Here is a 13,995-nt window from a genome sequence, read left to right as displayed (position 1 = left end):
AGAGAAAGCAGTGCACAGGGTTGCACAAGAAAGTCTTCCCCAAAACCCTTGACTGGGAGGAGGTGAGGGGCTGATTATTGTAAGTGCATACAAGCATGAAGCTCAAAATCTGAAGTTTTAGAATTCTGCACCATTGTTCAGGTCATGCCTGGCAGACTTAGGGGTGCTCCTGTGGGAAAGGAGGGCAGAGGCCCCGGAGTGGACAGAATGGTCTGAGGATCTCCTGGGTCTCACTAGGAGAAACAGTTCCCCTTCTTGGAGTGTATTTGGGAGAGGTGGTACTGCCTCTCAGGGGACAAAAGAGATGGCAGACACCATTGAGCCACCTCAGTAATTAGCATTGCAGTAGAGGTACCTGCTGAAGGCAGCTAGCCAAGAAACCAGCTTTTGGCTGTGTTTTACCATGAATTCCAAGCCCCCTGCGTGGGCATGTGACTGCTTTTCTGGAACAAACTGGCACCAACTGTAGCGTGGCGAGACCCTTTTCCAGAGGATCAGCATAGATTTGTGCTGTGCTGGGTCCCTAAAATTTGGAGTTTTTGAAACCCAGCTGCATGCCTGAGATAAAACACAGGAGGTCTGTGCCACCAGACAGGCAGATGGCTTGGGCACCAGATGAAAGCAGAGTTCTGACAGAAGCCTGGGACATAAGAGAGGAGATTGTTTGCTCTTCTGTGAAGCCTTCTTGAACAGCAGCAGATGCGAACTCCCCTTTTTGGGGATGAGAGAGTGGGATGACCCATTTCCCCCCCTGCCCATCGGCACAGAGAAACTTCAGTGAGCAACACACTGCCCCCAGTGGAGGCTGGAGCTGCTTACACCAGGCCCCACCCCACTGTGCCCTGTGGGTGCATTTTTACTATAGCAAGTTGGCCTGAGAACCAGCACAACAGGCTCCTTCCCCAAAAGACCAGCACAAATCCTCCACACGTATCAATTCTTCTGAACTTGATAGAGTGTGGCAAAGTTTCAGCTCTAGTGGAAATAGGATCAGGCTTATTTTAACAAGCAGACCAAAGCACACCTAGTTAAAATGCCACACACTGGACAAGGTCCCAACACTCCCCAATGCAGGCAAGGAGAAACACTGCAAAGAACTGACCTGAGGGAAAGAGCAGCCAAAACACAGCTGCAGAGTGCACACTCTGAAATACTTTCTGACGTGCCAGGCCCTGAACAGTATAGGACCTCTTCTTAATACAGCCATTACACTCAGCAGGACATATAAGTCTTTCCTAACACATACACAAAAACAGTGGCCTAGTCAAAATGACAAGATGGAGGAATTTGCCCCAAAAGAAACAAGAAGAGGTCATGGCCAGGGATTTACTCAAAACAAATATAAGTAATATGCCTGAATTAGAATTTAAAACAACAATCATAAGGATACTAGCTGAGCTTGAGAAAAACATAGAAGACATTAGAGAAGCCCTTACTGCAGAGATAAAAGAGCTAAAAACTAGTCAGGCTGAAATAAAAAATGCTATAACAAAGATGCAAAACAGACTGGATGTAATGAAGTAAGGATAGATGAAGCAGAGGAATGAATCTGATATAGAAGCTATGGAAAATAATGAAGCTGAAGAGAAGAAAGAAAAGTATTGGATCATGAATGTAGACTTAGGGAACTCAGCAACTCCATAAAGTGTAATAACATTTGTATCATAGGAGTTCCAGAAGAAGATAGGGGAAAGGGGGCAGAAGGTTTATTTGAGCAAATTATAGCTTCCAACTTCCCTAATCTGGGGAAGGAGCCAGACATCCAAATCCAGGAGGTACAGGTAACTCCCATCAAATATAACAAAAGCCAGCCAACACCAAGACATCATAGTGAAATTTTTTAAATATAGAGGTAAGGAAAGAATGCTGAAAACAGCAAGGGAAAAGAAATCCCTAACCTACAAGAGAAGGCAAATCAGGTTTGCAGCAGATGTCTCCACAGAAACCTGCAGGCCAGAATGGAGTGGTAGGATATCATCAGCATGTGCAATGGGAAAAATCTGCAGCCAAGAATACTTTATCCAATAAGGTTGTCATTCAGAATAGAAGGGGAGATAAAGAGTTTCCCAGATAAACAAAACCTAAAGGAGTTTGTGAACACTAAATCAGCCCTTCAAGAAATGTTACAGGGGACCCTTTGAGTGGGAAAGAAAGATCAAAAGCAACAAAGAATAGAAAGGAATAGAGAAAATCTCCATAATCAGCAACTTTATTGGTAATACAATGGCACCAAATTTTTATCTATCAGTAATTACTCTGAATGTAAATGGACTAAGTGCTCCAATCAAAAGACATAGGATATCAGAATGGATTGAATAAATAAATAAAATAAATAAAGCCCATCTATATGCTGCTTAAAAGATTCATTTTGGTCCTAAAGACACGTGCAGATTGAAAGTGAGGGATGGAGAAACATTTATCATGCAAATGGATGTCAAAAGTAAGCTGGAGTAGCAATACTTATATAAGATGAGCTAGATTTTAAACCAAAGACAAGATGAAGAAGATCACTGTATGATAATAAAGGAGTCTGTCCATCAAGAAGATCTAACAATCATAAATATTTATTCCCCCAACTTGGTAGCACCCAAATATATAAATCAATGAATAACGTAAAGAAACTCATTGATAACAATACAACAATAGTAAGGAACTTTAACACTCCACTTATAGCAATGGATAGATCATCTAAGCAGAGAATCAACGAGGAGACAAGGGCTTTGAGTGACACACTGAGCCAGAAGGACTTAACAGATATGTTCAGAACATTTCATCCTACAGCAGCAGAATACACATTCTTTTCGAGTGCCCGTGGAACATTCTCCCAAATAGATCACATACTCTGGTCACAAATCAGGCCTCCACAGAGTATGAAAAAACTGAGATCATACCATGCATATTTTCAGATCACAACACTATGAAACTTGAAGTCAACCACAAGAAGAAATTTGGAAAGACCACAAATACATGGTTAAAGAACCTCCTACTAAAGAATGAGTGGGTTAACCCGGAAATTAAACAAGAAATTAAAAAAAAAAAAAATGCATGGAAGCAAATGAAAATGAAAACATGACAGTCCAAAACCTTTGGGATGCAGCAAATGTGGTCACAGGAGGGAAGTATATCGTAATACAGGCCTATCTCAAGAAGCAAGAAAAGTCTCAAATATACAACCTGAGCTTACACTTAGAAAAGGAACAGCAGGGGTGCCTGGGTGGCTCAGTCGGTTGAGCGGCTGACTTCAGCTCAGGTCATGATCTCGCGGTCTGTGGGTTCGAGCCCCGCGCCAGGCTCTGTGCGGACAGCTGTGCTGACAGCTCAGAGCCTGGAGCCTGTTTCGGATTCTGTGTCTCCCTCTCTCTGACCCTCCTCCGTTCATGCTCTGTCTCTCTCTGTCTCAAAAATAAATAAACGTTAAAAAAAAAAAATTAAAAAAAAAAAACCTGAAGCCTCAAAAGAAAAGGAACAGCAAATAAAGCCTAAAGCCAGCAGAAGGGGAATAATAAAGATTAGAGCAGAAATAAATGATATGGAAACATACAAACCAAAAAGGCACAGTAGAACAGATCAATGAAACTAAGAGCTGGTTCTTTGAAAGAATTAATAAAATTGATGAACCCCTAGCCAGACTTACCAAAAAGAAAAGAGTAAGAACTCAGATAAATAAAATCACGAATGAAAGAGGAGAGATCACAGCCAACACCAAAGAAATACAAACAACTATAAGAGGATATGATGAAAAATTATATGCCAACAAACTGGGCAATCTGGAAGAAATGGATAGATTCCTGGAAATATACAAACTACCAAAAGCGAAACAGGAAGAAGTAGAAAATTTGAACAGACCCATAACCAGCAATGAAATTGAATCAGTAATCAAAAATTTCCCAACAAACAGAAGTCCAGGGCCAGATGGCTTCACAGGGGAATTCTACCAAACATTTAAAAAAGAGTTAATACCTATTCGTCTCAAACTGTTCCAAAAACAAGAAATGGAAGGAAAACTTCCAAATTCATTGTATGAGGCCAACATTACCTTGATTCCCAAACCAGATAAAAACCCCCACTAAAAAGGAGAATTGGAGGCCACTATCCCTGAGGAACATGGATGCAGAAATTCTCAACAAGACACTTGCAAATTGAATCCAACAGTACATTAAAAGAATCATTCACCACTATCAACTGGGATTCATTCCTGGGTTCAGTATTCACAAATCAATCAATATGATGCACCACATTAATAAAAGAAAGGATAAGAGCCATATGATCTTCTCAATAGATGGAGAAAAAGCACTTGACAAAATACAGCATCCATTCTTGATAAAAAATCTTCAACAAAGGATAGAAGGAATGTACTTCATCATCATGAAGGCCAAAACGGAAGACATACATCTAATATCATCCTCAATAGGTAAAAATTGAGAGCTTTTCCTCTACAGTCGGGAACAAGACAGGGACGTCCAGGCTCAACATGATTATTTAACAGAGTACTGGAAGTCCTAGCCTCAGCAATCAGACAACAAAAAGAAATAAAATACATTCAAATTGTCAAGGAAGAAGTCAAACTTTCATTGTTCACAGACAACGTGATACTCTATGTAGAAAATCGAAAAGACTCCACCAAAAAATTATTGGAACTGATACATGAATTCAGCTAAGTCATAGGATATAAAATCAACATGCAGAAATCTGTTGCATTTTTATACACCAGTAATGAAGCAGCAGAAAGAGAAATCGAGGAATCAATCCCATTTACAATTGCACCAAAAACCGTAAGATACCTAGGAATACAGAGGTAAAAAGATCTGCACTCTGAAAATTATAGAACACTTATGAAAGAAATTGAAGAGAACACAAAGAAATGGAAAAAACATTCCATGCTCATGTATTAGAAGAACAAATATTGTTAAAATGTCCTTATTACTCAAAGCAGTCTACACAATTAATGTAATCTCTATCAAAATACCACCAGTAGTTTTCATAGAGCTGGAACAAACAATCCAAAAATTTGGAACCAGAAAAGAGCTGGAATAGCCAAAGCAATCTTGAAAAAGCAAAGTAAAGCTGGAAGCATCACAATTCCAAACTTCAAGTTATATTACAAAGCTGTCATGATCAAGACAGTATGATACTAGCACAAAAACAGGCACAAGGATCAATAGAACAGAATAGAAAACTCAGTAATGGACCTACAACTATATGGTCAACTAATCTTTGACAAAGCAGGAAAGAATGGCCAATGGAAAAAAAGCCTCTTCAACAAATGGTGTTGGAGAAACTGGACAATAACATGTAAAAGAATGAAACTGGACCACTTTCTTATATCGTACACAAAATGAATTCAGAATAGATGAAGCACCTAGATGTGAGACAGGAAACCATCAAAATCCTAGAAGAGAACACATGCAGTAACCTCTCTGACTTCAGTTGTAGCAACTTCTTACTGGAATCATCTCCTGAGGCAAGGGACACAAAAGCAAAAATAAACGATAGGGACACATCAAAATAAAAGTCTGCACAGTGAAGGAAGCAATCAACAAAACTAAAAGGCAGCCTTTGGAATGGGAGAAGATATTTGTAAGTGACATATGTGATAAAAGGTTTGTATCCAAAATGTATAAAGAGTTATCAAACTCAACATCCCCCAAACAAATAATCCAGTGAAGACATGGGCAGAAGACATGAATAGACACTTTTCCAAAGAAGACATCCAGATGGCTAACAGACAAATGAAAAGATGCTCAATATCGCTTATCATCAGGAGAATACAAATCAAAACCACATTGAGATACCACCTCATTCCGGTCAGAGTGGCTAAAATTAACTCAGGAAACAACAGATGTTTGTGAAGATGTGGAGAAAGGGAAACCCTCTTGCACTGTTGGTGGGAATGCAGACTGGTACAGCCACTCTGGAAAACAGTATGGAGATTCCTCAAAAAGTTAAACATTGAACTATATTATGATTCAGCATCTCATGGGTTACCTATAATGATATTATGATTCTGTACTTCCTTATTCATTTTAATCAGAATGTTTCTGTAAAGTGATATTTCTCCGTAATTATTTGGTAAATCTGAAGGACAGCTCTTATAAGGAGAGGCAGAATAAATTCTAGATTCCTTTATTTTTTTCATTTAGCTGTTTTAAAAGTAACAAATTGAAAATCTTGTATCTTCCAAAGTTAACTGATGATTTAAAAATATTTTTGTAAGCATGTGGATTTGTATATATTTAAGATTTTTGCTATTTTTATTCTTGTCAGTGTTCATAATGTTCTGTCTTTTGTAGAAATCTCCTCAGGTTCATTCTTGTGGCCTTTTACATAATTCCATGAGCTTTTGCTTAATAGTTTTCTTACTTTGTGTTATGATTAGATGTTCATATCATACATTTTTTCCCCCAGACTTATAATCCACTATATTTCTAGGGAGCACTAGTTTCTTTTAGTAGGAAATGGTATTGAGAAATTATGCTCTGGATACCAGAGATATTCCTTGCTACTGGATTGGTCATTATCTCTAGACCTTTGTAGTGGACAGAGCTAGAAAATAGATTTTTCTTTTTAAAGAAAAAGTAGGAGTTCATATTGATAGTCCTAATTTAAATTCAGGACCATAAAGATTTTACTTTTTTAATCTTATATATGTAAGTCCTTTAAAACAGGCTGAAGGTGAAAACTGTGGCTCTCGATGACACTAACATAATTACTCATTTATTTCATCCCACAGTATACATAGAATGCTCTCAGAACTAACAGTATTATTACTACAAACATGGAGGATTTCTTTCTCTTCTTTAAGCTATATCCTGGTGGGATGAATAGGTACATTACGTTTTAAAGTCACTTGAAATAATTCTTCTTTGTGTACATTTGCTGCTAACTTGATGTGTATTTAAATTCATTTGTTTCATTGCTTTTGATATTTAAGGATTGAATTTATTAAATGTAATCTTGTACTATAACTATGTTAAGTAGTTATGTGGTTCTGAGTCAAATCTCTGAAACAAATGATATTCAGAAAAATTTAATTTCTATCTTGTTCCTTCCTTCCTTCCTACCTACCCTATAAGTCACCCTTTTAAAATGTTTTAGTTTGTATTTATCCATCATCCATCCAGCCATTTCTGTCTTTGTTCTTCATCTTAGATAAGCATTAGTAAATTGTATATACTTTTCTCCACCTTGCTGTTTTAACCTTACAGTATACCCTGGAGATCACTCTACAGTGTGTATTCTCAATGGGAGGCTATCACCTTAAGGGGGCAAAAGTTGTTCTTGAGGGTGAAAGAAAAACTTGGATATTATAATGACTTGTGACCCTCCAGGGGGCCAAGGTATATAAACAGATAATACAGTATATATGTGATATTAGTGTGTGGGGGTTGGTGGTGGTGATTAGGAATTAAAAGGTCTAAAAGGACTTCTTGGGGCAATACTGAAAAAAAGAAGACTGAGAAACTGTAGCAGTATATAGTATATTACTTGGTATTCCTCAATTATTTTAAAAGTGTATAGTGTATTACGATACAGTCAACTAGCCCTCTGTTTTTCAGCATTTGAGTAGTTTGTATTCCTTTGCAGTTATGAACAGTGCTGCAATGAATGTATATGTTCTTTTGTATTTTTAAGAGTGTATCTTTGAGACAGATACTGAGAAGTGAGATTCCCAGGTCAAAGGTTAATTGCCTATGTAATTTGCTAGACATTGCCAAACTTCCTTATGGCAGTGTTTTAGTTTGTACTAGTGAATATGTTCTAAGTTAGCTTATTGTGAGACACTGGTGTCATTTATGAGAATCTTACTATCTTCTAATTGGCTCTGAGAAATATAATTTTCATATTACAAAATGCAAATATATACATTATTTCACCATTGGATTTTTTTCAAAATTATCACTACACTGCTTACCATATGTTGTTTAGATGAGAAAAATGGATCTATCTAAAAGGTCACATAGTTTATTTTATTTAAAAATTTTTTAATGTTTATTTTTGAGAGAGAGAGAAAGACAGAGCACATATGGGGGAGGGGCAGAGAGAGAGGGAGACACAGAATCCGAAGCAGGCTCCAGGCTCTGAGCTGTCAGCACAGAGCCCTACATGGGGCTAGAACTCAGGAACCATGAGATGATAACCTGAGCCATAGTTGGATGCTTAACCACCTGAACCACCCAGGCGCCCCAAAGGTCACATAGTTTAAACTAGTTTTTAAAAAATGTGCTGTATCTGGTCTTAATAAAGATAGTTGCTGACATTAGTTTTTCAAGTAAATGGTGAGTATATGTATTTTTAAATGTTTGTTTTTTATTCAATAACAAATGTCTAAATTTAAGGTAAATTTTAAATTTAGACATTTAAATATACATATTTTGAAATTATACCAAAAATAGAGCTTAAATTTTTTTATATAATATATAAACATTTCTCGTTGGCCCATTTCACTTAATTTTTGAAATACTTTGGCCAACTACATCACCTAGTTTTCTTTAATCCATTGTTTTTGTGAAGCTTTTAGTTTGTATAGTAAAGATCTCTTTGTATGTGAAGGTAGTGATCCTTAGTTCCCTGGTGAGCAGACTGCATGCATCAATCTTGTCATTTGGTTACTGCATGCTTTCTTTAGGGAATTGGTTCCAAATCCTGTTTGCAGTATTTGCCTTCACCATCCCCACAACTGCTCATCTGATTAGAGTCCTTCTCGCTCTAATCCTATGTAGGATCTATCAATATTAGAGGTAGATTAAAAAGGAACATTATATTTTATGAGAAAAAGTTCCATGGATATACTATTTCTTAGTAGTTTTGTTTTTTCAGTTTTGTGTTCTAATGACTTTCAGTATAATGACCTGGGGGAGATTGCACAGTAACTCAGACTATTCATAACAGAGATTGAATTGAGTCAGTCTGTCCATGTGATCCGTTAGGTATTTATATCTCCCTGACAGGGCTGTAGTAGGCACTTGTATTTGTATTTGTGGAATAAATGAATGGCTGGGGAGCTACTGGCATTGCCATGCAGTAAATGGTTAATTAGGAAAGGACTTAGAATAGCTGAATATTTTGTCTGTGAAAAGCGGACAAAAAAAGCAGTCATGAAATTTCTAGAACTATGTGTCCTACAACACATTTAAGTGTTTGGAGGTTAAACATGTAAGAAGAAAAGAATATGGGAGATGATGTGAAACTGTTGCAGTTATTTTTGTTAAAGGATTCCATTTTACATTACATTGTTGCACAAAATACTGCTGCTAGAAAAGTTTTGCCTACTAGTTTCCTTGACTGTGGAGCGAATTTGGGTTTTTAAAGAATATATGTCACATTTTCCTCTTCCTTTGTAGGCATTTGGGATCACAACTTTGTGAATTGGAAAAACTGATAGATAAAATGATGATTGCAGAGTTTTCTACTTATTCTCATAGTGACTTAAACAGACCACTGGATGATGACTGTCAAATTTTAGAAGAGGTATGTGTCTTAAACTGTGGATGAAATTGGTGTCATTGCTTAGTGTTAATTCCTAATAGTATTAGTTTAGAACACATTCTTCTCAGATTATAATGAGCAGAAAAAAATTTCAAGCTCAGTCAGTCCTCTGTGAAGTCCTTCCCTAACTATGTGATTTTAGCAAACACCGTAATTGTTCATTATCCTATGAAGTTAGAGAATAAAGTAACTTTATAACTTAATTAGAAATTGGATTTAAAATGAGGTCTTATATATATCTTATAAACCAAGCTTAAAATATAGATATAGGATGAATTAACATATATCCATGTGTATGCATGTACTGGAGTATGTTTGTTATAAAAGTGATCATTATTATATAGTAACTTATCAGTCATTAACAGTCACTGAACCCCTGTTATGAACATGTTTTATGCATATGCTTATACATAAGATCCAGGCTTCACTTATCTGCTGACTTTTCAATGCTGATTACCACCAAGAACTAGGAAAGGATCCAGAAGCCCTGATAGCAGCCTAAGTAAAGAGATTTTTGTATGTGTTAGCAGTTAATTCCCCACAAATAGTCCAGGTCATCAGGATTTGAGAAGGATACTTTCTACCTACTTGTTAAAACTATGCTAAAATGTACTCATACTGTTTTGTCCCCAAGACAGCTTCATTTGATCCACTGTAGTGCATTAGGATTTATCTGTTTTTAAAACTATGACTCCAATAATCTGATGACAAGATTGCTGTAGAAGGGGTTTTTGGGGGCTTCTAGAAAATACCACGTGCAGGATAGAGATCTGAGGATCAAATAATGAAACGCTTGATGTTGAATATTTCTACTTCTGAGTGACATTATTCTGTATTTAAATTGTAAAATTCCATACTTTTATTTTAATAGGAAAGACTTGTATCTCTTGTATTTGGACTTTTAAAACAAAGAAAACTTAATTTTTTAGAAATCTATAGTGAAGAAATGATTATTACAGCAAAGAATATCATTAAACAGGTAAATATACATTTTTATTTGATATATTTTGGTCTAGAATCTTTTTTTTAAATTTTTTTAATGTTTATTTTTCGAGAGTGAGAAAGCATGAGTGGGGGAGGGGCAGAGAGCAAAGGAGACAGAATCCGAAGCAGGCTCCACACTGTCAGTGCAGAGCCCTATGTGGGGCTTGAACTCATGAATTGCAAGACCATGAAGTCAAGAGTCAATGCTTAACTGACTGAGCCACCCAGGTGCCCCTAGAATCTTTTTATCAAATTTATTTTTACATGATCTAGTAATATATATGCAGTATAATAGTAACATTTTCTCATTTATTTAAAAACTTAGAATATAGAAAAATAGAAGAAAAAATAGACCTACTAGCCAAAAGATTATCACTTTAAGAATATTTCTAAGTGTAGGGGGATCTGGGTCGCTCAGTCGGTTGAACATCTGACTCTTGATTTCGGCTCATGTCGTGTGATCCCAGGACATTGAGATCAAGCCCCAGGGTCATGGAATCAAGCCCCACATTGGGATCTGTGCTGAGTGTGGAACATGCTTAAGATTTTCTCTGTCTCCCTCTGCCCCTCCCCTCAGCTTGTGTGTGTGTGTGTGTGTGTGTGTGTGTGTGTGTGTGTTCTCTCTCTCTCTTAAAAAAAATGTATTTTTAAGTGTAATTCTAAGTGTAAATTGTTACTGATGTTTTTCATTGTTGCTATCGTACTGTATATATGATTGTGAATTGTACATACATTTCAGAATCATAACATAAGCATTTTCTCTTATAAGCCTTCAGACACATCATTTTTGATGGTTGTATAAAATCCTATCCACATTTTATTAGTTATGCCTTTCCTCTGTGTTGAATATTTACATTTTTTCAGTTCGGTACTGTAGAACACTGTGACACACATATTTGGTGTAAAGTTTTGTTGGGTTTTTCCATAGTTAAGACTATTTTCTTATAGCTGATTTCTAGATGTGGAATTATTGGTCAGAGAGTGAAAAGTATTTTTAAAGCTATTTGATAGAGTTGAATTGCTTTCTAAAAAGATTTTACCAAATACATTTTCACCTGCAGTAAGTAAATGTTTATTTCCTCTTATCCTTATCTTTAAGAAATTATTATTGTAAACTAAAACCTTTTTCAGTCTCATCTTTGTTTTGCTGTTTTACTCTGATAAATATCATTAAACATTAAACTTCAGTTTTTCTAAATATGAGAAACAATAATTTTAAATATACTTATTAGGCTTAATGATCATCATCAGGTTGAATGTACATTTCTGAGTTTTTAATGTTTAAATAAAACAAGCAAAAAAAGATTAGTAATCATACCACCTTTTTTACTTCTTTTGAATACTAAAACACTATATTTTAAAATTGTTATGACCACTTTCAAAAATTGTTGGCAATAGCTACTAGCACTAAATGTACACATATATTGTAACTCAGCAATTCTACTGCCAGGTATTTATCAGCAGAAATGCATACATAAATTTACCAAGACAGCATAATATTTCATGGCAGCACTATTTGTAATAAAAACTGGAAAAACCCAAAGTTTTCTTTTTTTTTCTTTGAAAAACCCAAATTCTGTCATCAGTAAAAAAAAAAAAAAAAAATGATCGAGTTGTGGTATATTTGTATGAATACTGTACAGCAATGAGAATGAATAAATCACATGGAACAAATGGATGAATATCACATATATAATGTGGAGCCAAATAAACCAGACACAAAGGAGTCACAAAGGAGACACACTTTTGTAATTAATCTATGATATTAGAATTAATCTGTGGTATTAAAAATGAAGATAGTATCTTTTCGGAGAAAGTAGTGACTAGAAGGGAAGCAAGAGAGGTGCTTACTGGCAGTGTTTAATTTCATGATCTGAGTTTTCATTACACAAGTGTACTCCATTTGTAAAAATAGATTTGAACATAATTTGCGTAATTTTATGTATGTATGTGATACTTCTAAACAAATTTTATGAAACTGCTGTGTTGTAATTCCCAGGATTCTCCTGAAGTCTAAGCATTTTTTTAACTTAATCTGTTACATATATTGCAAGAAAACATAACCTCCAAAATGAACTTTTTTTTGGAATTTTAATATGGGGCTTATACCTTATTCCTAAGAATTATGGTTCTGGGTGTTGTTCTGTTTGTTTGGTGTGTGGTTTTGAATAGTTTTAAATAGTAGGGGATTTTAGTTAATATAACAGTTCAAGCATATCCTGGAATAATTATTTAATAGGGTAAGGATATAATGCTACAGTGTTTTATACACCTTGACGTGTGTATAAAAGACATAAGAGACGTCTGGTAAAATGATCGTAGTCATTGAGGTCATTTTTTTTTTTTTTCCGTGGAAGCCATTTTTAATATGTAAATGAACCACAAAGTACTTAGAATTCTAAAGATGTTAACTGAATTTTTTTCTTAAAATTTGCAGTGTGTGATTAATAAAGTTTCACAAATAGAAGAAATTGACACAGATGTTATTGTGAAGTAAGTATAAATATTACGTTGGGAGTTATCAGTTAGGGAAAAGATGACACATTAGAATAATCTGAGGAGGATTTAATTAAGGAATTATTTACTAAGGTATGGGCAGAGTGTAGAAAAATCACAAGTGACAGTGCAGTACCTTTAAGGGCCAAGAGAAGAGAACAGTAGGATTCAGGAGAAGGCCACTTAGTAGTAGGGAAAAAAAAGGCCTGTAGTAGTTGAAGTGATCTGCAGTGCTGGAGGCAGTCTTCCTGAGACAACCTCTCAGGGAGGGAGGTGGAGCTATCAGTACCTTTCTTCCTTCCAGTGTTTTGTAAGGGCTTCTCCTTGGCCACGCCCAGCAGGTCAGCCTCCCAGGGCAAGAGGCTACAACGTAGGTATGGAGGAGAGACATTGAAGATGGTCCATTTCAGAGGAATCACAGTGTTATGTTTAAATTATTTAGCTATCTGATTAAAACCCAGCTTCTAATTGACTTTGAGGAATTTGAGTACATGATTTTGAATTGCCTCATGTCTGTAATTTTTTGTTTTTGCCCTTTAAATTCCTATTTTTTTTCATTTTGAGATTAGTGATAAATATTTTATAACTGAATTTCTAGTTCATATAGATATCTAAACTCTATTTATTTATTTATTTTTTAATTTTTTTTTTCAACTTTTTAAATTTATTTTTGGGACAGAGAGAGACAGAGCATGAACGGGGGAGGGGCAGAGAGAGAGGGAGACACAGAATCGGAAACAGGCTCCAGGCTCCGAACCATCAGCCCAGAGCCTGACGCGGGGCTCGAACTCACGGACCGCGAGATCGTGACCTGGCTGAAGTCGGACGCTTAACTGACTGCGCCACCCAGGCACCCCTAAACTCTATTTATTAAGTAGCCCAAGATATGAATAGCAATATGAATCACTGTGAAATTTTTCCAGGCCAAATTCATAGAATAAGGATTGAGAGGTTTTAATTTCTACACTATTACCTAGTGAAAACTCTGTTTCAGAATTAGTTGAAGCAACCGTAACAATGCAGGAATCA

At 36.0% G+C, this 13,995-nt stretch overlaps 1 protein-coding gene across 7 annotated transcripts in view; it reads left to right on the top strand.

The window, feature by feature from the left end:
- The window catches only part of VPS54 (VPS54 subunit of GARP complex), a 169,748-nt gene that overhangs the window by 69,719 nt on the left and 86,034 nt on the right, over positions 1-13,995 (top strand). For all 7 annotated transcript variants that reach the window (XR_006200707.1, XM_042932433.1, XM_042932429.1 and 4 more), the window contains 3 exons: positions 9,342-9,468; positions 10,358-10,465; positions 12,908-12,963. Coding sequence is in view for 6 of the 7 variants with exons in the window: in XM_042932433.1 (XP_042788367.1) it covers positions 9,342-9,468; positions 10,358-10,465; positions 12,908-12,963 (291 nt within the window). In the remaining variant the exon portion in view is untranslated. The remainder of the gene's footprint in view (positions 1-9,341; positions 9,469-10,357; positions 10,466-12,907; positions 12,964-13,995) is intronic.

Source organism: Panthera leo, chromosome A3 (genome assembly GCF_018350215.1).
Source record: "Panthera leo isolate Ple1 chromosome A3, P.leo_Ple1_pat1.1, whole genome shotgun sequence".
NCBI lineage: Eukaryota > Metazoa > Chordata > Mammalia > Carnivora > Felidae > Panthera > Panthera leo.
Note: the sequence above shows the minus strand (reverse complement) of the source record. Positions and strands in the feature narration are given on the sequence as shown.